This window comes from Anoplolepis gracilipes, chromosome 13, assembly GCF_047496725.1.
Source record: "Anoplolepis gracilipes chromosome 13, ASM4749672v1, whole genome shotgun sequence".
Taxonomy (NCBI): Eukaryota; Metazoa; Arthropoda; class Insecta; order Hymenoptera; family Formicidae; genus Anoplolepis; species Anoplolepis gracilipes.
The window spans coordinates 1,878,082-1,905,015 of record NC_132982.1 but is presented as its reverse complement, the minus strand read 5'-3'; the positions used below and the strand labels follow the sequence as shown (position 1 = coordinate 1,905,015).

Here is a 26,934-nt window from a genome sequence, read left to right as displayed (position 1 = left end):
CAAACTATTATTATGTGATATAGAATGTGATATTAAACTTTAAAATTTAATGTTATTTCTATGTTATGAATTTTATGTTTATGAATTTTATTTTATTTTATTTTATGTTTATATGTGATTGTATAGACAAATATATATATATATATAAGTATATTTTAATATATTATATATACATTTTATTCTAATATATATACTAACCTAATCTATGATCTGTGACGTCACGATCTCAGCCTAAAAGAGCTTTCTAAAGAGACTTTCGCGACCCTCTATTCATGAGCTCCTCTAACAGTGGATATTGTATCCTGAAATACAACTAATAAATACCAAACAAACAAATCAAAGTCACTAAATTGTACATTAGTTTATATTCACAAGTCTAATAGTTTGGTAATTCACTATACATTGGAATAAGTCACAGAGATCTTTATCGGTCTAAGACGGTCGAAAGCTACTGTCAAAAATATTGAAAGATATAAGGTTTGTTTTTTATTCTTGCACTAGTTCAAAAAGTGTACACTAAAGCGTTTGTTATTCCAGAACTGGTGTAACCAATATCGTTTGTTATTCCAGTGCAGGAAAACTTACAATTAGTGCACGAGTTCACTGAACTGGCTGCATTAGGTCTGGAGGTAGTGTAAGCAGTGTAGAGCAACCAAATAGCCGGCAATTTTAAAACAAAGTTAAAAGTTATAGCAAATTCGATTATTCGCACTAGTGCATACTAAAGGCTGCTAAAGATATCTAAATAAAAAGAAATCATATAAACATTTTAAGTAATTAAAATTCAATCATGATATATTTGTCCGTCATTTTTTTTAGTAGAACATACATTATTCATCATCAAAGTGTTTATATATTACGTCATTATACTTACATACTTCATATACAGGGTGTCCCAGAACAACCTTCCGTCCGTAAAATGACTCCTGACACAATTCTAAGACAATTTTTCCTTTACCAAAATTTGATTTAAAGCGTAGTTTTTGAGTTATAAGCGAAAATAGTTAGTAAATCACGCGTCGAGTATAGAAGGCAGCCAGGAGCGGCGCGGCGCACCGCGAGCGCGGGCGCAGCTGACCGTCCGACGAGTGATTACCGCCGCATGAGTCAAAATCGCTAACTATTTTATCTTATAATACAAAATTATGCTTTAAATAAAATTTTGGTAAAAAAGAAAATGTCGTATAATTACGTCAGGAATAAAGTGTTCCTTAAAATAACGTCGGACTGCTGCGATCAGCTGATTGCTACACGCGATGTGTGTATGGTTGAGTGTGTGCGTAAAAGAAAGGGACAGAGAGTTGGGCGGGCGGGCGTGCATGCGTGCGTGCGTGCGTGCGTATGTGATTTTTACTATATTATATTTTCCATAATTTTTTGGCTAATTTAAAGAGAATTTTACTGCAATAAGAATATAAGCGCTTTCATGTGCTTCACATAAGTAATGATTAAAAATAGTAATTTATAGTAAACTTTTTGCTGAGGAAAATTTGATTTTAAATTGTTTATAGAAAAATAAAAGAAAAATGGATTGCGATTTAGGAAATTTTCTGTATATATTTATAAATGATATTTTTTTTATATTTGTTAGAACTTGTAGGTTTCAGAAATGGCAACTTGTACTTTTATATTTTTCGCCGTTATTGCGCTCGTTATGCTTTTCAGATACTGTTTAATTGGTGATCAACTGACTTAACAGATATTATTGAATAGAAATAATAAGCAATATGTGTGATGTGTGTTTGTGTGTAAATGTCAAATGAGGGGAAATCTTTTATTTGTACGGAGCAATATGGAGAGAGAGAGAGGGGGGAGAGAGGAGGAGGGGGAGGGGAGAGAGAGTGAGGAGGGGAGGGGAGGGGAAGAGAGAGGGGGAGGGGAAGAGAGAGGGTGAGGGGGAAAGGGGGAGAGAGAGGGGAGGGGAGGGAAGAGGGGTAAGAGGGAGAGGGGTGAGAGGGAGAGGGGAAGAGAGGGAGAGGGGAAGAGAGGGATAGGGGGAGAGAGAGAGAGAGAATTCAGATTATTTATATAAAGATGTAAGAGAAAAATATTTACAATATCTGAATAGTAAATTTTAAACATTATTATTTTTTTATTCTAGCTATAATTATGACAAGTTAAAAATGAATTAATTAGACAAATAATGTGTAATAGCATATAAAATATATGACACATATATCCGACATTTGATATACGGACAGTCACAGTATCAAAAAATAAAGTTTACTTTATAGAATAGTAATCGATTAACCACACTATATTGCACTAATGCACACATTAAAGGCTGTGATACATGAAGTTACCTATATAAATAAAAAAAATTAATATAAAAAATTTAAAAGGAAAAATTTTTGTGTAAGCTCATACGATATCATTCTAAACGAAATATATAACTAAAGGCCAAAATCAAAACTAAACAGCCGATATAAGGGGTAGCGAGTGTATATTTATAAAGTTAAAAAACAATTATAATTACAATCAGAGACGTTTCCTACGCTTTAAAATCATTCTTAGTACAAATATAAAAATTAAAACATAATAATTAAACATAATTAAACATAATAATTAAAACATTACAAATAGTATCAATATCATATTGGTCGGAAGTCAACAAAAATTAAAATATAAAAGTATAAAAGATATAAATTAAAGATGTAAATAAGAAATGGCAAATGAGGAAAACAGCATATTTTTTTACAATAAACAACACATAAGAAAATTAAATTAATCGTCAAGAATAAAAAAATTATAGATAAATATTTGAGCCTAGCGGTCGGATGACTATCTCATGCTTTTTCTGATAAACCGAATTTATATCGACACTAATTATTTTTATTTTTATTTCATATGATAGGAGGTATATGTAACTAATACATACTTTGAATTTTATAGCGTTCTTTTCTGGGACCAGAAAAATCATAATATATTCCTGAGATACACAATTTTAAATTATTGTAAAAATAATACTTTTAGAAAATGATATTAGGCCTAATAACCTTAATCTTGATATATCTTTTTAATTTTTTATTAAAATAAAGGCCTCTTTTCCTGCACTCGCATCTCGAAGGAATAATCTAATTAAAAATAATAACAAATTACATACTGGGAAAAATTCTATTTCAATAAAACAATGTATTTAAGCATTGCATGTATTATTGTTTTAAATAGATTATTAAAAAATGTCGAATAAAAATTATTTTAAGTAATTTAATATTAAAATCAGAAATAAGTTAGATCTGTCATTGTTTATTCAATGTTTTTTGCTTTCTCTCTCTAGTCGATTCTATTTCAGTGCCCCAGGGCCCTCCATTAGTGTTATAAGCTCTATGTATTTATAACGCCTGGCTTTCCATTAGCCTAATTTCTTACTAGTGACGTCACATAACGAAGCCTTTAATTTGATTTGTTTTTTAATTTGAATATATACTCGCTTACATTTGCATTGGTTGTTTGGCTCTGATTTTGATCTTTGATTATATGTTTTATTTAGATTGATATCGTGTAAACCTATGCAAAAATTTTTTCTGTTAACTTCTTCATATTATTTTTTTTATATTTACATTTCTTATATTCAAGTATCTTTATGTACGACAGATTTTAATATACATACATTAATGCAGTATAATGTAGTTATATGTTTTCAACTCGGAAATCATTGCTGCTTTGACATTTACACGAAAAAAAATTCATTCCTAAATTGGCCAAAGTATCTGTGTGTGTGTGTACACGTGATGATATGAATCAATCGATTTCTTGATCCATCCATAGTTTATATACCTATAGAGCTGATGTCTATACATTTTGTCTTTGTTTCCGATATTCGCCAACAGATAGAGAAAAAGGGATATTTTTTATCTTTTACTGTAAAAAGCATTGTCATCTCAACATTAAAAATTTGTTGGCAGGTCTTCTTTGTTTATATAACGTTACGCGATTATTAAAATACTTTTGTTTTAAATGACAAATTTTTAATTTTATAGTCCATACGTTATTGTTTTATATATTATTTTTATGTATTATTAGCTGTTGTCCAATTGTGGTCAAATTAAGAAATTGAAATTTACCAATTTCAATTACAAGAATAATAAATTACATTTAAAAGAGAAAAAATATAAATTTATTAAAATTGACATATAATCAAATGCAGATTTACTCGTACTAAAATACCAAGGATGTTGTACACAATAGGATTTGCACCTTCCATTATTTTATATTATTGTGCTTACAAGAATTTTGATCTTGAATATATAAATCATTAACGCATTTCCAAGAAATCGGTTCAGAATCATATTCAATAAATATTATCATGTAAATTACTCCTGACCGCTTTTGCTATATGAGCTGAATCAAAAAAATGTGAAATTCGCTTATTATTAACAGAAAAAAATGGATTGTCCTCTGTCACAGATAGACATTTTTTTGTTTAAAATTCGCTGTTATGTCTGACAATGAGATAAACGCGAGTATTTTTAATCCCACGTTTTGTAATTTGGCAATAGCTTGAGGAATAATGGTTATTAACTTCTTAGCAGAAAATTATGAATTAAGAAAGAAGTAAGCCAAAGGTTGTTTCCAAAGCAAACTCCTCTAAGCATTAAAACTGCAACATTACATGCAGAACTATATGATTTGCCATTACCCAAGTCTTCAAACCCAATAACTTCATCCTGACTTACATTATAATGCAGATTTGCTTTAATTGATGCTTCATCAATGCACAAAATACAATATTTATTGAGAGATGACGAAGAAGACTCAAACTTTTTTTTCAAGACATCAAAAACAAAATCATGCAAACCGGGAGCAAATTTCCATTCTTCAATCATGCGTTGTAAAGTTTTGACATTAGGAAGGATAAATTTTTGTGCAAAAGAATTATAAGTCCTAATACTTCCACAAAACAATAAATTTAAACAAAACTTTTTAAATGCAAGCGGGTATTTTCGTCTCCTCTGGTTGACTTACGATTATTAAGAGCTACTTAAGAAGGGTTTTAACGAAATTTGCAATTTCTGGTGGTAGAAATTTATTCGTTGTCTCACAATATTCTTTCAAGGATATTTCTCTCGCAGATTTTTTATAATATTTTTCTGTTGTAGTTGTTGTTTTAATTTTCGAACTTCCCGACGTAAAGCAAGAATTTTGCCTCTCAAAATTTTTTTGCGTGGAGAATGATTTGAAAATTTTGGCTCTGTTTCAGTGTACTGATGTTTTAATTGCAACATTGATTCCACTTGCATTTGTCCATGTTGCTCGTTAATTATCAATTGATTGTTAACTGTAATATTAGAAAATATTAAATTAATTACAAAACTTAAAAAATTTATTATATTCCATTCATCACAAAAAAAAACAAATATATAAATTATGACAATTATATGTAATTTTTTTTTGTTTCTGGTTCACTGAAATTTTATATTACTAATATTATAATTCTATAGTGAACTAAAATTATTACCTCATACTGATTGACATTCAATCTGGTCTGAAAATTCAAGTTGCTTCTCACAGTTGGATTTCATAATATTACTGTCAACTGAAACATAATAATTATATTCAACACATTTTTGATGGTATTTCCAACGAGTTCAAAATACTTGATTTTTTGAAATTGATAAGATATTTTCGTCATTATGCAAATTGTTGTTTCCGCTTGACTCCAAACATTCCATATTATCATTTTTTACAGGTATGGGAATTGCATGTGGTTGTAATCTGTTTTTCAAATTGTTTAAAAACATCGATAATGTAAAATGATCACCACAAACTTTATAATTTGCATATAATTTTTCTGGTGTCATATTGTTTTTACGATCACATTTTTTCAATCAAATTTTTGCTCTAAAAAACGTTTTGTATAAAATATATTAATGAAAAAATACTTGATATAAATCAATAAATAACAAATCTATTAATGAAAATCATTTTTACCTAACTGGATCTTTCGGGAAATGGAAAAAAAACTAGGGCTAGATTGACGTCCAGAAATATTTTGGCAGCCTTTCATGTTGCAACTATATTCGCCTCTCTTCATTTTAATATTACACATATCACAAGAAAACAATAAATATTTTATCTTAAAAAGAAACAAAAATTATTTCAATCTAATTCATAAAAAAACATAAAGCTAATAAAATTAAAGGTTATTTATGACACTGAGCGCATCCATATTGTTAGATATACGAATTTGCTCATGCGCACAAAAATTTGATACCGAGTCGGACGGCTTATTATCGCTACTGTGTATACTTATACTGTGCTATCGTTTTTATATTCATTATTTCTAGATTTAAAATCTATTGTAAGAGAAATAGAAGAAATATTTATTTATTTATATATTATTTCAAGCTGTGGCCAAGAAAAGACTTGATTTGGAAATATTCTACACACATCCATCCATACTGCATCTCATTATACACTTCTATAACTATATATACAACTATCCTTATCACTATAGCTATATATACAACTAAAAACTATTCACAGTCATTTATATCACATATTTTTAATATTCCTTTTCCTTTTTCTTTCCATAATCTTTTTAAAATCTTCCCTTTTTTCTCATTTAAATTATCATTTTATATTTTCGCTAACTTTTCTTTATTATTTCTGTCTAAATCTTTAAACGAATCTTTTATCACGTTCTTTTAATGGTCTATATTATCTTTACTCATCTAAAAAATTCTACATGTTTTACTATTTCTCTTCTTTCCAATATTTAGTTCTTTTTCCATATTTTCGTATCTTACCTTTACACGTACCTCATCTTTGTATCTATTTTTATCTAAAGAGTAGCGTAAGTAAATTTTGTAAGAAATTTTTGGTCACTAAGTATACAATACTCGGCATTTTCGCGTGACACTGTGCATTACGTTTGATGACGTATCGCTATATACTTAAGGAGCAAGGATCTAGGAGTTGGAGATTCGATAATCGTTATTCAGAGAGTCGGAAACTCAATTTCGGGAGTTTATTATTGATGGTAATTGTAAAGGCACGACTTTGATCTTTATCGGTTTTATACTTGCAACGATTCGAGAAACTATTGTAATATTTGTCGATCACCCAAATTAATGAATTACACTGACTAATCGGCAACTAGATAATATTAAGAATTTTGTAAAGCTTATTTTATCCTGACAACGATCACAAACTATCCAGCTTAAAAAATTAACTTCTTACAATTTAAATATCTCGGTTAATTTATTCCCTAACTTATTTTCAAATCTACTTTTTTATATTTAATATTACATTTCGCTTTTCTTATCCTAGAATCTTCTTTCTTTGTATATCCCTCTCTCTTTCTCTTTCTTACCTTATCACTAATACTTAAAGCTTTACTACGCATTTTTTCTATTGTTTTGATTCCCTATCTTAAAATATTAAAATACCTTTCCTTTTCTCTGCTGCATAATTCCTTTTTTTCTATCCAACATTTTTTTATCAGATTTTTCTTTTATTTTTTAATTATTCTTTCTTCATGTTTTAACGCTCTCAATTCCTATTCTACCTTAAGTTTTTCTAAAATTAAGTCTCTATATATTAAAATTTTATATTAAAAATTACTATGGTATGTAGTAACTGTGGACCATTAGGAACATTCCAAGTTAAAATGCTATGTAAAACTGTAAAAATTGACGTAATTTACGTACAAATTACGTCAATTATAGTATTTTTAACAATAGTAATTTTTAATATAAAATTTTCTCCGTGTATATATCTCAGAGTACAAAAGTCTATTCTAAATATTCATCTGACATAATCAATCATTATCTTTTCTAATTCCTTTTTCTTTTGCCACCTTAAAATTTCTACTCTATATGCCATTACGCTCTGTACTAAATACCTGTACAACATCCATCTTCTTCTAAAATCAATCAATATTTTTATATATTCTCTCTCCTAATCCCCATATCCTACATACAGCAATTTTCCCTTTCTTACTCAATTCCTTAATATGATCTACATATAATTCCTTTTCCTATTAAATATAAAACCTAAATATTTGAAACTCTTTACCTCATCAATTTTTTCCCATATCCACTTTTCACTACGTTTGCCATCACTGTTAAATACTGAAACCTTTGTTTTTTCTGCACATGTTATTTCTAGCTTTCAGAAATCTTTTAACTCATCATATCCTCTAACGCTACTTGCTTCGCTAATAAAGCAATGTCGTTTGCATAAGCCAAAGACTATATACTCTTTCTTTTTCTAAACCTATACCTCCTATTCCTTTCGTTTTTAAAATTTGGTCTAAGTCTGCTATATATAGATCAAACAGGATTGGACACAACCTTGTCTTATCCTTTCTCTATTCTTAAAACTTTTTCACAAGTTTATCCTTTATTTTTATTGTAATTTCCGGAGAGACAGAAAAAAATAAACAGCCATTAATATGTAATGAAATACATAATCTTAGCAGTACGCTTAATTGTTACTTGAGAAAATTCAATGAAATAGTCCAATGCACTGGATGGAGCAATATGAAATAGAATTGCCTTTGAAATCAATAGAAACATATAAATAGTTACGTCATTATTAAAGGATAAAAATATTAAAAACTGATATGTTTTCCAAGATAAGTAGAGAATTCGGTATTTTAGAATCACGGGATTAGGCCCTGAGAAGCGGGTTTCGTAAAATGTAAGCTACGTGACTGCTTTAGACGACGGTTTCCTTCTGACTTGTGTCTGGGTATGAATTTGCATAAACAGGAGCGACCATCAAAATAATCATGAACGCCGGGATATTTTACTTTTCTATTATTCCTAAAAACGCGCGCAGTTCAAACGTACAAAACGTACCAAAAAATAATGCATAAGAAATTTATCCTTCACTTATTATTGTAATTTTTGAGTTTTTGTTTATTATTAAATATTAAATTTAATAAATTCCTTACAAGAATTAGAGGAACATCTAAATTTTCTTAAAAAATAGGCAAAATTCAATCAACTGTAACTTCGTTAAAAATAAACGAAAATTAAAAAAAGCGTTTTAAATGTTGAAATTTTTACTTTTGAAAGCTTACTGTTATTTTTGTGTTTCTGTGAGTATGATAATTTTTACATGCAAAAAACTACGAATTGAACCAAATGTGAATTTTTTTCACTTTGTCAGCCTGTTACGTCTCTAAAAAAATTCTGCCACAATTCTAACCTTTCTAACGTGAAAGCTTGAAATTTTCTTTACAAAATCGTTTTTTAAAAATTTGTCTATGATTGTGTCTTACTGAGTTACCCTCGATTAAATAAAAAGTGAGCACCTTGACTTTAATTGCTCATAACTCCGTTAAAAATCATCATACCGCTATGACCAAAAAAGATTCTTAAAGCTGAAACTTTGCTCTATCAAATGAAGTAATAGTTAGATTTTTTTTAAACATTTAAACATTTTTTAAACATATCCTATTAATGGATAAAAATAACGTAAAAATTATCTATTTTTCCATATTTCTCTTTAACCCACAAAACAATTGCATGGAACAACAATAAAAATTCATCCTTTACGTTTTTTATACCTTTTAGTACTGAATTTAACCAAAAATCGCCGAATAGCTATGAGAATTTTTTCATGGTGACCACTATGTTTTATCGAACAAAATATACAAAAACTTGTAAAATTGCTTAATTTCAGTAAGAAAAAATGGAAAATAAAGTCAATTAATGTCAAAAAATTGCTTTTTAGTACACTGAGACTACATTAGCTTTTACTAATAGTAAGTGTCAGCAAGAGAAGAAAGAAACATTTAAAAACTTTTTTCTCCACCAAAATTTGAAAACATTTGTAAAAATTTGAAAATTAATAAATAAATGGAGGAAACAAAGGTAGAAAGCTAGGCAAGTTACAAACAAAATTAATTAAAGACTTTAATTTAAACAAATAATATCTCGTTACAAATAAATGTGTGAATAGGACAAATTAAAATTTCAGCCGTGAATTAATGAATAATTAGTAGCGATTAGTGACAATAATTAGTAGCAATTAGTAGCGAACGTTTTGGTTCGATTTTTGGAGCTATTGGCTCTATGTCTTTGTTTTCTCCATTTATTAATTTCAAAGAGAGGTTTATATATATTTATTTAATTAAATTTGAAAATTATCAGCGAAAATGTAGAAGTCTACCGACCACTACACAAACGTATGCTGTACAGTAAGATCCGCTAAGTATGGCTCGCGAAGCGTATCGGGAAACTTTCTTGCAAGCGCTCACGGATCACATACAAACTGCGGAACTTGCCGCTAGGCGGCGACGTTTCCCGTAAGTGAAAGTACTTTAGCTACAATACTAAAGCCGCATACTCCTATTCATATTCGCGTGTCGAAATTTATGGTATGACATGTTTTGAGTGTGGATTTTATATTATTTTCTTAGCGATTTATCGTATTTAATAAATGATTTTTTCAAAGATAACTTTGTTACATTTTTAATTAGATAAATTTTTGACGTATTTCATTTTTTATCATTATCTTGTTATTTTATTTATTTCTTATAAGATGCCTCTGTGTTATTTATCGGAAGAGGATTATGCTCGCCAGTCAGTGATGCTACGCCGGGTACGCGGCTCCCGGCTCTACATGACGCACACACAAGCGCGAACCCTGTAGGTGTGAGCTCGGCGCCTCGGCTAACTTCGGAGAGTAGAGAAGGAGCAGTGTTGTGAGACGGGCCCGGTTTTCTCGCGCATGCGCAGCGAACGTAGCATCAATGAAGTATCTCTCCATATGTAAAAAGGTGTACCATTTGTTACCCGTATAATTTTGTAAGTTTTTTAAGGAAAAAAATAATTTTTTAAATTATTTTATGGAAATATATAGATATATATATATAATTATGTGTATATATCTATATATACTTTATATTATATAAATGTCAATTAATTTTTCCTGAAATTACAAAAGAGGTGTATGTTATAAAAAAAAGAGAAAAACAAGACGGGAGGATATAAAAATAACTTTAAACAAGATATACTTATAACAAAATAAAAAATTTAATTTGGCAGAAAAATTATGGTATATCAACATTTGTTGCAAGGGTAAGGAAAACTGCTAAAAACTTTACCAGTATTCATAAAACAAAAATACATTTATTAAAATACAAAATAAAATTATTTCATAAATATTAAAATTAAATCTTTATATTAATATTAAAATTTAAAAGAAAATAAATATTACGTCGTAGATGACCAATAAAATGAACAATAAAATAAAATATATATTTTTCATAACTTTAAAACTAAAAATTTAATAAAATTAATAAAAATATCAACGTATTATATTTAATGACTATAATGAAAATATCTTAAGTTTATTAAATAATAAGACTAAATAATTTAAAAATAAAAATATTGCACTATCTTTGGTAAGAAGTAAATCTAAAAAATAAATAAAATTAATATACATATATAATACATATGTATTTAAAAATAAAAATATTGCATTATCTTTGGCAAAAAGTAAATCTGAATAATAAATAAAATTAATATACACATATAAGACACATATGTATGTAGCATGCATTAATAAATATTGGCTAGATGTGTGAAAATTAATTAAAAATTAAAAATTTTGCAAAAAAATTAAAAATAAAAAAGCAAGAATATAATTAAGCACCATCAGATTTGCCTTTTTCTCTATATAAATTTTGAGTATTATGCAGTTCAAGATGCCTTGAGTCAGGTTGAAAATTTATACAATTAATATTTTTCGCTTGAAAACTGGACCGAACTACACAAATTGAAACGACTGACTCATTAGATAAACGGTTTCTTTTTTTATTTTTTACGTCTGTTACAATAGAAAAAGTTCGTTCGGCCTCAGCATTTGAGTGGGGAAAAGAAAGAACTACGTTAACTAATAATTCTAAATTTGGAAACATTTTTTCCCCATCGAAATTTCTAGATTTAAAAATATTTTGTCACATTTCATCTATTTGTAAGGAAGCTAATTCTTTTTTCCGGTCTTCATTAAAACTCGATGGCAAAATTCTCCATTCAAAAGCTAAATCAGTTATGTCAATATCTTTCAATACTCGTTTTGCAATAAAAGTTAAATCTTTAATTTTTAATCTACCTTCATAATACAAAGCAATTTTGGGATCTAAAAAAGTTAACTGTTCAAAAAGTGTATCTCTAAAAGGCAAACGTTTAAGCATTTCTCGAACTGCAGTAATGTAAAAATCCAAACATTTCAATCTAATCTGTTGTTAATGTTCCAAAGATAATGTATCCAAAACTCTCTCACATTCTGGCCCTACATATACATTTTCTAAATTTTGAATATTATTTTTTTTTTCTGTATCTAAATTACTAATATCTTTTAAAATATCAATTTTTACAAAATTTTGAGCTATTTTTGATATTAATTCTTGGCTACTCTCATATAATTTATGTATTAATATATCACGCGATTGAAATAATGCATTGAAATTATTGAAATAATGTAAGGAATATTTTAAAAATAGCAAATATGCTTTAATGGAATTATCGTTTAAATAATCTAAAATAAGTTCGGCAGATTTTAATTTATCTTCTACTGTTGCTAAAATAAAATAATTTTTCAAAACTTCCCAATTATCGAGAAGTCTAACAACGCATTTGTGCAAACAAAGCCACCTCGTTTCCAATAATTTTAACATTTTATTTTGCTGAATTTCGAAAAAATCTTGAAACTCGCCCAAAACTGCACATCTCTTCGCACTGCCCGAAATATAAGTGGCAACTCCTCTAATTAAACTTTCACAAAAATTTGGTAATTTTTCACAAGCTTTGCTGGCTATAATCGCGGATGAATGGCAAATGCAATTTAACGTTATTAATTCCGGTACTTCTACTTTAAGACGAGACATAAAAAAATTATTGCATCCGATCATAACCGGTGCATTATCGCACGCCATTCCAACAATATTTTTAATCGGAATTTCTTTTTCTTCTAAAAAGTTTTTAAATATTTCAAAAATTTTACTCGCGGAACAATCCGTTGCGTCTAAAGGTAATAATTCTAATAATTGAGTTGTAAGTTTTTTATTTACAGGCAAAACATATTTTACGAGTAAACACATTACTTTAGTATCCGATATATCTGTACTCTCATCGATTAAAATAGAAAATTTACATGTTTGTAAATATTGAACAATTGTCTCGACTTCACGTTTTGCTATAATATTTTTAACAATATTTGCACACTTATTTCGAGCAAGTGAAAGATCTTGCACGACTTTGGGCTCTATACAAATATCTTTTAATAAAGGAGTCAAATGTTCAGCGCAATAAAAAGCTACGTTATGTTCAGCAAAAAAAGCAGATAATTTAATTTCGGCGCGTTTAACCTTATCTTTATGCGATAAATTACTACTAACGGTGGCTTCAAAATTAGACGAAGTTACATTTTTTATATGTTTGGCCGTCTGTGAGTGTGCAGTTAAATTTGTTTTGCAACATTTGATGGCCTTATTGCATGCAGTACAAAGCGCTTTATTCTGTATGTCAGGATGAGGAGTTAACCATCCTTTAAAATCATTTTCATCTAGCCAAGAATGTTGAAAATTTTTAAGTCTACGTTTTTTACAACTCCTTTACCAATACTACTACTACTACTACTACTACTACTACTACTACTGTTATTATTACAATCCATAATTTAATATTTACTTACCAACAACTGGTATCCAACCTCTGCAGTCCTCCGTTGTCCGTTGCACGTTGAGCCCGCCAAAACTTTCGCGCCCATACCTCCTCTGTCTAGGTACGTGTCTGTTAATACTAGCCTAACAGACAACATGGCCGTGCATGCGCGAGAAAACCAGGCCCGTCTCACAACACTGAGAAGGAGAGATATATGTTTTCTGTCCTCTTCTCACCTTCTACCGAGTTCGCGAAGCAACGCGGCATCACACGATGCGCGTAGCTCACGGCTCGCTCTGAATCTTAAGTCTTATATGTATAGCTTTTCTCTCATCCTTCACAGCTTATTTATGACAAAATCTTTTTATTATATATATATTATATATTATATATTATATATTATATAATTTATTATATATATAATATATATATAATATATATATATATATACACATATATTGTTAAAAAAAAAGTTAATAAATAAATAAAAAATAAATTGAAAAATAAAAATTCTTTTTATTGCTGCGTGTATATATATATATATATATATATATATATATATATATATATATATATTATAAACAGGGGGTTTTTAGTTCGTATTCTACCCGGAATCTAGGGTTGTGAGTCCAACATAACCCCATCGGACCGGCTGGTGGGGTATGCGTAAATGCATTTACCTCCTGTCGCAAAAAAAAAAAAAAAATATAGAATAGAATTATATATAATTATTTATTATTATTATTGTAGAATTTATTTCGTAAGCTAAGATTGAACAAATCATATGCGTACAACATTTTATTTATGTTAACTTTGTATAAAAGTAAGTTTATTATATGTTACATATTTATAAGCTTTATTACATGTTTATTATGTATTTGGTAATCATATACAGGGTGGACATTTTAATCCATCCAATCGAATATCACGAAAACCAAGCCCGGGAGAGAAAAATGTTTCAGACAAAAATTGTATGGTTTCGAGGGGGCCATAAGATGGTACCATTGGTTTGACCTTGAAAAGTCATTTGAAGGTCACGTGAAGGTCACTTCAAGTTTTTTAAATGGAACACCCTATATATTTTTACATATTCTTGTAGCTCATCTCGAGAGCTTTCCAAAACACTTATGACAAAGTATTTTTCATTAAGTATTTTTTGAGTTATAAGGCTTCAAAGTTGTAGTATTTTGACATAAAATACTACAAGTATTTTGACATAAAATACTACAGATTTTAAAAATCTGAATTTGCAACTAACAGTTACACATTTTTACTTTAACATAATTATGTGTTTTAATTATACCAATTGATTCGTCTCGTTATTCTGTGCATAAAAGTATTAGAGTAAGATAATCAAAAAATGAATATTTTACGAGATATCTTGTATTTTATGTCAAAATACTGCAACTTTGAAGCCTTATAACTCAAAAAATACTTAATGAAAAATACTTTGTCATAAGTGTTTTGGAAAGCTCTCGAGATGAGCTACAAGAATATGTAAAAATATATAGGATGTTCCATTTAAAAAACTTGAAGTGACCTTCACGTGACCTTCAAATGACTTTTCAAGGTCAAACCAATGGTACCATCTTATGGCCCCCTCGAAACCATACAACTTTTGTCTGAAACATTTTTCTCTCACGGGCTCTTTTCAAGATATTCGATTGGATGGATTAAAATGGTCCACCCTGTATATTGTCATACATATTTTAAAATGTTAAACAATATGTTAAGCAATATAAAATTATTCAAAAAGTAAATAATATTTATATTAATACAATAATTTTTTTACAATTATAACATGTATGATACCAATATATAATAAACATGTAAGACGTATAAACATACAACATATAATAAACTTACTTTTATAAAAAGTTAATAATTGACGCAAATAAAATATTCTATGCATATGATCTGATTAATTTTGGTTTACGAAATAAATTCTACAATTTTATCAATTAATTAATATAATTAATTAATAGTATAATTAAATTAGTATAGTTACTTTTGAAAATATGTTGAATTATTATATTATTATGTTATTATTTTTGCAATTTTTTAATAACTTTCCATTTTAATTAATGGAAATATAAATTTGCACAATTTTATAATATAGAAATATATTAAATTAATTTACTCAATATTTTATCGAACATTTAATGCAGATATAATTATTTTAATCAAAAAATTTAACCATGCAAGTTTTTAATTAAAATGTTATAGTGGACTTCCACACCACCTATGAGGTTTCACTATTGGCGCGTTAGGTTTTTGTAATGTGGACCTTCGCCTGGAGTCCTATTGTATCACATTTTGTTATTTTATACACATATATTTAACGTTTCTATATTTCTATTTACGAGGTGTGTCTTTTGCAGACATGGTGTCTTTTCCAGACATGATATTTTTTTGTACACCTGTTTTTTCTGCGATGTGTGGATTCTTATACAATTAATTAGATGACGTTATATTTTTTATATTATTTTTATTTTATTTATTTGTATATACATACATAATATTATTAATTTTTAATTTTAAAAATAATAATTATTAACAATCGGACGGCCCCTCTGGCCACCCCGACCACTCCTTCCGCCTCGGCCGCCTCGTTTGCCTCTATAATGAGGATTAACTCCCCGTCGCCCGTGGACGTACCAACGGGCGCGGGACTTTCCGCGCCCACGTCCTCGTTCTGTAACAAATAAGCATATATATAAGTAAATAATAAAGAAATTAATAATTTATAACATATGAAAAAATCATTTACAAAAATTACGTCAGGAGACACATATCATGGTTTTTTAAATATTTTTAAAACATCTTTTAGCTTTTTGTGTTCCATACTAAAATATTATAAAAATAAACATTTAATAATGAACTTACTTTCTTTATTCTCTTCTTCGGCCGGCTGCGCCGGTTGTGGTGGCTTGCTCTGGCGGCTGCTCCGACATTTTCGGCGGCTGCTCCAAAATTTGCGGCTGCTGAGGATTTTGCAGCTGTTCCCTCAAATTATTAATTTGCTTTTGCAACTGTTGTTGTTATTGTTGTTGCTGTTTTTGCTGCTGCAACAGTTGTTATAGCAGTTGTTCGATAGTCGAATCCAACGACATACTTTTTAAGTCTTCGACGACTTCTTTTGTAAAAAAGAATGAATTTATTATTTATTTATATATATATATGTATTTGCATTTTTATATCTATTTTTATAATTGTCCGACAGTCTATAGATATAATACTTTCATAAGAAATATAAAAAATAATTTAATGCATTACTTACGTGACATATCCGGATCCGCCATTTTAAACTTTATTGCCATCTGTGCGTCCTTTGATAACGTATTTACTTTTTATCCTTTTTATTTACTGCGCGCCATCTGACCTGACTGCGCTATAATGTAATGATAACGTATCCTGACATCTTAATTTCTTATAATTGACTAATCTTGCCGTTTGAAAATTTGTGGCTTATTTGTTCTATGATGTTTCTAATGTAATAATTCATTGAATTACCGATAGAAAATTAATGATGCATTTGTTTTATCACGCAATCGTAATATCCTTTGCTTTGTCACTTTATTTAGTGCAAGTAAAATAGTAATACGTGCGCTTGTGTTAAATATCTGTTCATAAATTTTAAATTATCCCGAGATTGTAAGTTTTTCCAATTTATTTATACTTTTATCTCTTTCATTCTTATAGTCTTAGCTTTTACCAATCTTTACATTCTGTAAAAATGTGTGATATAATTAAAAAGAAGCGAACTAAGCGAAACTTTTCAGAAGCTTGGCTTAGTGATGACCAATTTAAATCTTGGATTCGTAAAGTATCATTAAATGAAAGCCTTTTCCATTGTATTGTGTGCAATAGAAATTTTTCGTGTACATCACACGGTTTAAGACATGCGGATTCTGTGTGTCATAAAAATAATATTAAAGAAAACACATTATTATCGAATAATGATAATAAAAATTTAAATAAAACAATATCCAAAAAACGTTTTCAACAACAATGGTTAGACATCGAACTGTTTAAACCATGGCTACGCGAAGTATCGGATGACATAAATTCATCTTTTTGCACGTTTTGTAATACGTCTATTGCCGGTGGAGTGTGTCAGATTTATCGTCATGCAGAATCCGAAAAACATCAAATAATGTGTAAAAAAAATGAAACAAATATATCTAATGAAGATATAAATGTGAATGAATCTCTTTTGTCATTTGAAGAGCGAAAGAAAATAGCAGAAATTCGCTTTGCTGCATTAATCTCCAATAAAAATATATCGTATCAAACGGCAAATAAAATTCTGACTCTTTTCCAAGAAATAGGAAAAGATTATAATGATTTAAAAAATATGAGTATGGGACGAAAAAAATGTACTTAACATAATTTCAAATGTAATATGTCCAGTTGAGATCGTGTTGTTAACAGCATTCAAAATACTAAATTTTCAATTTTCATAGACGAAACGTCTGATATTTCTAATGAAAAATGGATGACGTTTCTTGTTCGATTTATTGATCAGGAAACATTAAACATTCACTCGCAATTAGTAAAATTAATAAATATTGATGCCAGAGATTGCAGCGCAGAGAAATTTAAATTATTTAAAGCATTTAAATATGAAATGTGGAAATTAAATATTCCTTTTCAAAATATTGTTGCCTTGTCATGTGACAATGCGTCCGTAATGACAGGTTAACATCTTTCGTTTAAAAAAAATTAGAAAAAATTTGTATAAATTTAATAACACTTGCATGTCCATGCCATTCGGCTACATTGGTTGCACATGCTGCATGTGCTAAAATACCCGATTATTGCGAGGAATTTATAAAAAAACTTACAAATTTTATTAACTCTAGTCCAAAACGTTCGGCTATTTATAAAGAATTCAGCGAATGTTTTCAAGAAAAATTTTAAAATTGTCTAATACACGGTGGCTTTCTTACCACTCATGTGTTGAAAGACTTATTGAGTCTTGGAATACTGTCAAGCTATTTCTGAATGAAAATATCGTAAGCGAAAAAACAAAGATCGGAACATATTTATTGTCTATAATGCAAAATATAGATACAAAAGCTTATTTATTATTTTTAAAATATATTTTGAATTTTTTTAATTCATTTAATGCATTTTTCCAAGCTATAGAAACTAGAATACATTTATTGCAGCCAAAATCATTACAATTTTTAACCACAGTTTGTAAAAACTTTTTAAAACCAAAGCTTTTGGATTGTTTATGCAATTATATTAAATTTGATGAAAAAGAAAATCAAAAATCTTTAGAAGAAATTTATTTAGGATTTGATTGCGAAGAATACTTAAATGAATTAATTAAAGAAGGTCACACAGATACAGTTATAAACGTTAGATAGAATTGTTTGCAATTTTATGTAACTGCCGCTGAAGAAATTAGTAAAAGATTGCCAATTAATAATGAATTTTTGTCTAAATTAAAAGTTTTTCAGCCTGACATAGCTATATTAAATATTGATAGAGAAACATCATTCAATGATATTTCTTTTATAGCTGATACTTTTGGCGGTTTTGATGAAAACGGATTAAAAAAAGAATGGTTTAATTTACATTTAGATTTTACATTAACAGAAAAAGAAAAGCTATTACAATTAAATTTTGATGATATGTGGAAACAATTTTTACAAATCCAATACTCCAGTAATAATGACAAATATCCCAATCTCAAATCTTTTTTGAATGCTGTTAGATGTCTTCCAAATTGAAATGTTGATGCAGAAAGAATATTTTCCGTTTAACAGATTTAAAAACAAAAAAACGAAATAAACTTTCGTCTACTTTTGTAAACGCTATTTTGTGTTGTGTTTTTAAATCAGCTTTAAAAGCGAGAAAAGAAACTGTTCTACAAATGAAAATTGATGAAAAACATTTATGCCTCATGTCGTGGAATAAATTGTATAAGAAGCCTCCTAAAAAACAGAAAAGCAGTCTTACATTATATGCTGCAGATATTAATGATATTGCTGGTCCCTCATCATGCAACGATATATAATAATAATATACAAAAGATAGTGAATTTATTTTCTTTATTATTATATTATATTATATTATATTTATAATATTATATGAATAACAGACATTGTTGTTTATATAATATAATAAATATAATAAATAGTAGGATTTTTTATTTTTCTCAGATAAAAATGTCTGTAATAGACACCATGTCTGCAAAAGACACCATGTCTGCAAAAGACACCATGTCTGTAATAGACACCATGTCTGTAAAAGACACCATGTGTGCAAAAGACACACCCCGTAAATAAAAATATAGAAACGTAAAATATATGTGTATAAAATAATAAAATGTGGTACAATAGAGCTCCAGGCGAAGGTCCACATTACAAAAACCTAACGCGCCAATAGTGGAACCTCATAGGTGGTGTGGAAGTCCACTATAACATTTTAATTAAAAACTTGCATGGTTAAATTTTTTGATTAAAATAATTATATTTGCATTAAATGTTCGATAAAATATTGAGTAAATTAATTTAATATATTTCTATATTATAAAATTGTGCAAATTTATATTTCTATTAATTAAAATGGAAAGTTATTAAAAAATTGCAAAAATAATAACATAATAATATAATAATTCAACATATTTTCAAAAGTAACTATACTAATTTAATTATACTATTAATTAATTATATTAATTAATTGATAAAATTGTAGAATTTATTTCGTAAACCAAAATTAATCAGATCATATGCATAGAATATTTTATTTGCGTCAATTATTAACTTTTTATAAAAGTAAGTTTATTATATGTTGTATGTTTATATATCTTACATGTTTATTATATATTGGTATCATGCATGTTATAATTGTAAAAAAATTACTGTATTAATATAAATATTATTTACTTTTCGAATAATTTTATATTGCGACATATTGTTTAACATTTTAAAATATGTATGACAATATATATGATTACCAAATACATAATAAACATGTAATAAAGTTTATAAATATGTAACATATAATAAACTTACTTTTATACAAAGTTAACATAAATAAAATGTTGTACGCATATGATTTGCTCAATCTTAACTTACGAAATAAAATCTATAATAATAATAATAAATAATTATATATAATTCTATTCTATATTTTTTTTGCGACAGGGGATAAATGCACTTACACATACCCCACCGGCCGGTCCGATGGGGTTATGTTGGTCTCACCACCTTAGATCCCGGGTGGAATACCAACTAAAAACCCCCTTAACAATATATATATATATATATAAATATACATATTGTTACGTCCGCGGAATCGATATTTATCGAACGCGACGCGATGCAACTGACACTCGCGGACCGCACTCGTAAATAAAATATACACTTTTAAATTAAAAGGGATAACTTTAATAACAAACACAAACTTCAGAAACACTAATAACAATATCACAAATATTAATGTAAGACGCGACCGTCCAGCTTGACAGCTGTCAGAGATCTATCAAAATGTCCGTCTTTTGACAACCGAATCTCCCGATATCCCGGAGACGATCCTCTTTTGCCATAATAAGCGGCCATGCAATGCGGCGCGGGAACGCCAAGCAGGGACGTAACACTGTCCCCCTTCTTCAAAAATTGTCGTCCCGATAATTGTTCCAATAAATGGGTTGACCGTTATCTAAAAGTTGACTCCAGGGAACCTCAACGACTTCCTGCTCTATCCTGAGCTGCTGCTGCAGGTTACCGAGCGTTGCTTTTTCCAGCCCCAATCAACTTCCTCAGGATACAGCCATCAAACCCTACGATGAGAATATCGTTCCATCGTCGACTCCAGGGAATCCAAACGGTTTCCTTACTCTACCCTGGGCTGCTGCTACAGGTTAGGTACCGTTATTCCTGATCCCAATCGACTCTAATCATTCGTCATCTTGGACTCTTCTATTTCCCGCTCTGGTTGCGATGTCTTCGGACAAGAGGGGGGTAACTACCGTGGACCCGTCATCCTTAAAGGACTCCTCTAGTCCCTGCCTCGGTATTTGCCCTCTGACCCACGGGAAAACCACGGCCCAAAAACCGTGAGTGAGGCAGTCTTCATAACAAAATTGTTGTATGTTCAACGATCTTTTGATCTTCTTCCTCTTAGAATCTCTTGTAATCATAAAATATATATGTAAAGAGAAACAATCCAACGAATATCTTAAATCTTAAATAATATTGTCGGGTTCCAAGTTTCTAATAAATATCCTGTCTCCTAAAATAGGGAGTCAATCTATCTGTATGCACTAGTTTAAATCGAAGCCTCGGGGATTTTTGAATTCTAAAAACGACATCACTAAGTTTCGTAATAATTTTATAAGGACTTTCCCAATTATTTTGTAATTTAGGACTTCTGCCCTTAGTTCTTCGAGGATTGAAAAACCAAACTTCCTGACCCTCCTTAAAATGCAAATCTCTAACTTTTTTATCATAACGAATTTTAGCTCGAAGTGAATAAACATTTAAGTTTTGCCTAACATTATTATGAATATCCTTTAATTTTTCTTTGAATTTCTGTACATAATTTCCAAATGAATTAACTATCCCATCATTCGGAGGAACTCCCCTAAGTAAATCCAAAGGTAACCTCAGATCTTTACCAAAATATAATTCCGTAGGAAAATAACCAGCTTTATGCTTCGATGATCTATAGGCTAAAAGATACATAGAGATCCACTTATCCTAATCCTTTTGATTTAAAGAAATAAATTTGGCTAAATAGTCCAAAATTATTCGATGATGTCTTTCAACTTGACCATTTGATTGAGAATGTAAAGCAGTAGTTCTGGCTTTCCTTATTCCTAACACAGATAAAATTTCCTGAAAAAGTTTTGACTCAAAGTTTCTCCCTTGATCAGTATGAATTTCGAGAGGAATTCCAAAACGAGAAACTATTTGTTCTACAAAAGCCTCTGCTACTACTTTAGCCCTAATACTTTTAAGAGGAAGGGCTTCGACCCATTTAGAGAAACAATCTACCACTAACAATAAATAACGATTTCCTTTCGTAGTATAGGAAAGAGGACCAAGAATATCCATCTGAATTCTCTCAAATGGAGCCCCAGAATTAAAAATTTCTAAAAGAGATTTCCCTTTCCCAGAAGGACTTTTCTTTGCGATACACTGATCACAAGAACGACACCAATTCTCAACATCGTTCTTACAAGTAGCCCAATAAAAACGTTTACGTATTTTATCCAACGTTTTATTTACTCCAAAATGACCACCAGAAGCAGCATCGTGAGCTAATTCCAAGATTTGAGTTCTACACTTCTTCGGAACAATAATTTGAAAAATAATTCTCTTTGAATTCGAAGATTCCCATTTTCTTAAAAGAACCCCATCTTTTACAATTAAAGAATCCCAATAAGACCAATAAATTTTTGATGAACTATCCTGACCAGAAATCTCTTGTCGAAGAAGGCGTATGCCTTCTTCCTTTGCTTGTAGAAAAATTGAAATAATCGGGTCCTCTAGTTGATGTTTCCTCCAGTCCTCAAGATCATTATCCTTGAAGGTAACGTGCTAACAACTTTTCTCTCGATTCTATTTTATTGCAATAATTGTACCCTCTCTCCGCACAAGATCGTCTCGATAATCCATCGGCATTTTGATGCAAACGACCTTTTCGATGAATCACTTCGAAATCGTAATGTTGAAGTCTCTCCATCCAGCGAGCCAATTGTCCTTCTAAATCTTTAAAAGATAAAAGCCAACGAAGAGAAATGTAATCAGTGCGAATCAGAAACTTTCTTCCATACAAATAATGATGAAAAGATTTTATAGAATCCACAATAGCCAATAATTCTCGACGTGTAACACAGTAGTTCTTCTCTGTTTTAGTCAAAATTCGACTATAGTAGGCGATAACCTTTTCAGAATTATTTTGGACTTGCAACAGAACTGCCCCTATTCCATGATTTGAAGCATCGGTATCTAATATGAATTCCTCACATTCATTCGAAAAAGACAAAATAGGAGAAGAAATCAATCTTCGTTTTAATTCCTCAAAAGCTTCTTGACAATAATGTGTCCACTTAAACTTGACTCGATTTCCAGTTAATTCAAATAGAGGTTTAGCTATCAAAGAAAATCCTCTAACAAACTTTCTATAATAGGAACAAAAACCAAGAAACTTCGGACTTGCTTCGTATTATGAGGAACCGGCCAATTCTTTACGGCACTAACCTTCTCCGGATCTGTAGATATTCCTTTATCAGAAACAACATGACCAAGATATTTTACCTTCTTTCTAAAAAGAGAATATTTTTTTGAATTAATTTTTAGATTAGCTGAACGAAAGCGAAGAAAAACCTTTTTTAAATTTGTTATCATTTCATTAAATGATTTGCTAAAAACAATTACATCATCCAAATAAACGAAACAGATCTTAGATAAAATTTCTGGAAGAACCTTTTCCATAAGCCGTTCGAAAGTAGCTGGGGCATTGCACAAACCAAAAGGCATAACTGTGAATTGCCAAAGTCCATTTCCAACAGAAAATGCTGTCTTTTGCCTATCCCCTAGGCGAAGCTTTATTTGCCAATATCCACTTTTCAAATCCAATATAGAAAACCAAGAATTTTCTGAGAGTTGGTCAAGAATATCATCTATTCTTGGTAGAGGATATGAGTCTTTAATCGTTACTGCGTTTAGCTTCCTGTAATCAATACAAAATCTTATTGAACCGTCCTTCTTTTTCACTAAAACAGCAGGAGATATCCAAGGACTATTCTATTCTTCAATAATTTCTTGACGCTTCATATCCTGAATAATCTCAGTTACTTCTTTTCGGAGATGAACAGGAATTCTACGAGGAAACTGTTTAATGGGTTTGGAGTCACTCAAATTAATCTCATGTTTTAGCAATCCACAACCTTCAGTTATATTTCCATTGAAAAAGACATCCTGAAATTTCTGTAAAAATTCTGCAAAAATATTTTTTTCTTCAAGATTTAAATGATCTAAATTTTGATGGAAAAGCTCTTCTAAAAAATGAGGTACTTTAATCGAGGAAACTACTCGCGAGCAAGAAAAAATTTTATGTTCCTGACAATCAAAAGCTAAGTCAAAGATTCTTTCTAAATTAATCCGTTTAAGAAAATCAACTCCTAATATACAATCATCCGAAATGTCGGCGACTAACATCGGAACATCTTTTTCGAAATATTTTCCTAAGTTCACATCAATATTAACTTTCAATAATATAGGTACTTCCTCACCAGTTGGGTATCTAAGGCAATAGTCCCCATTAAAAGTCTTACATTTAGACTCTTTCACCAATCTTTTGTTCAATATTGAAACGTCGGAACCCGTATCAATTTTAAAAATACAATTTCTTTTATTTACACTCCCTTTATAACAAAAAGGACTCTCGAAAATACCTTTTCTTAACTTAATAAATTTTTTAACAATTAAATTATTTTCACCAATTTGCGGGGCATAATAACTTACAGTCGAGCCTGCCCCGTAAAGTTCGACTATTCCTTGTTTTCCTCTGAAGATTTTACCGGAAATTCTGAAAATGATCTAACGAACCACAAATTCAACATTCTCCTCGCTGATCTCGTCTATTTCTCTGATATCTTTTTTTATTAAATTGTTCATTTTTATCAAAATTCTTGTTATTATTTTTATTATCTTTATTGTTATCTTTATTATCTTTATTATCTTTATTATTATCTTTATTATCTTTATTATCTTTATTATTATCTTTATTATTCTTATTTCCATCTTTATCATTATTCTCATTTCTATTTCTATTAGAAAATTTATTATTATAATAATTTTGTTTCCCATTATTAAATTTATTAAATTTATTCCCGTTTTCATTTCGATTCTTTGGGAAACTATTTTCTTGAATAACCTTTACGGCCATAGCTCTTTCTACAGCCGATTTCAGGGAGGAGATGTTCTCTAATTGAAGGGTTCGCTTTATAAATCCATCTAACAGCGCGGTAATAAATTGGGCACATGCAATTTTATCTCTCACTTCATGAGAGTATTCGGGATATGCCAAACGCGACAATCTCTCTAAACCTGAAGCCAAAGTAGGCAAATCTCCTGACAATTTTTGTTTTCGATTCGTAAATTGTGTATAATATGTGTGAGCCAAATGTCCTTCTCCAAAACGCAATTCTAATTTTGATTTCAATTCCCCAAACGAAAGACTCTCAATTTCAAAAACACCATCTAAAACAGAACGCGCTCTACCTCTTAAATTCGAAGCTAAAGCAACTGTCTGTAAAGCATCATTCCATCCATTCGCCTGCGCTATCAAATCAAATTATACGAAACATTCTCGTAACGGAACACTCCCATCAAAAATGTCCGGCTTTAATTTATAGCCAAATTCATTAAATATGTCACGATTTTCAATAGATTCTCTTAATTCTCTATTTTGAAAAGAACTTAGCTGGATTCAACGATCGGACATCTGACGGATCTCTTCATCTCGTTGTTGCAGGAGCTCCTCCAAATCAGCTCTCTGTTGTCGTTGTTCCTGACGCAGCTGATGTATTTCTTGTAATGCAGCTTGTAACGCAGTATTTTCTGCTGCTCTAATAGGCGTAGCGGCTCGCATCCTTTTCCGTGACATAGCTGCAGTCGACGGTCCAGCAACTTCTGTATTTTCTACTCCTTCTCCGGATGCCATCACTTTTGCACAATTATGTTATCCGTCCGCAAGATTTTATCCAGACGATCCCGGACGAGCCCCCAAAATGTTACGTCAGCGGGATTGATATATATATCGAACGCGACGCGACGCAATTGACACTCGCGGACCGCACTCGTAAATAAATATACACTTTTGTATTAAAAAGATAACTTTAATGGTAACACGAACTTCAGTAACACCAATAACGATAACACAAATATTAACATGAGACGCGACCGTTTAGCTCGACAGCTGTCAGAGATCTCTCGAAATGTCCGCCGTTTGATAACCGAATCGCCCGATATTCCGGAGACGATCTTCTTTTGCCATAACGAGCGGCAATGTAACGCGGCGCGGGAACGCTAAGCAGGGACGTAACAATATTGTTCGCTACTCACACGCATCCATTCCGAGTTGTAAACCGCTCCTCCTATCATTCAATAAGTGCCCAGTAACCGCGTAGCAGCAGGATGGGTTCTCGCGCGCTTGTACTCGCCCGGATTTGTCAATCTTTGTTAATTAATTTCTCGGTAATTATTACGAAGATCGCAAAATGGTAGAGAACATATATATATATATATATATATATATATATATATATATATATATATATATAGCG

At 30.0% G+C, this 26,934-nt stretch overlaps 1 protein-coding gene across 1 annotated transcript; it reads right to left on the bottom strand.

Annotated features, from left to right (window-relative positions):
- Positions 1-11,917: 11,917 nt before the first annotated feature.
- LOC140672315 (uncharacterized) lies at positions 11,918-26,312 on the bottom strand. Its single transcript, XM_072904365.1, has 6 exons — positions 26,099-26,312; positions 25,650-25,930; positions 16,210-16,317; positions 13,654-13,739; positions 12,536-13,568; positions 11,918-12,112 (listed from the first exon to the last, which is right to left on the bottom strand). The coding sequence occupies exons 1-6, from the start codon at positions 26,310-26,312 to the stop codon at positions 11,918-11,920; spliced, it is 1,917 nt and encodes a 638-aa protein (XP_072760466.1).
- Between the last annotated feature and the right edge of the window lie 622 nt (positions 26,313-26,934).

Excerpts from the sequence above, each read along its gene's own strand:
- LOC140672315 (XM_072904365.1), bottom strand. The coding sequence starts at position 26,312 with ATGGCATCCGGAGAAGGAGTAGAAAATACAGAAGTTGCTGGACCGTCG. Across the intron at positions 25,931-26,098 it reads ACAACGAGATGAAGAGATCC|CGCAGGCGAATGGATGGAAT; the intron begins GTCAGATGTCCG and ends TTGATTTGATAG. Across the intron at positions 16,318-25,649 it reads ATCCCGAATACTCTCATGAA|AACGAGGACGTGGGCGCGGA; the intron begins GTGAGAGATAAA and ends TATTTGTTACAG.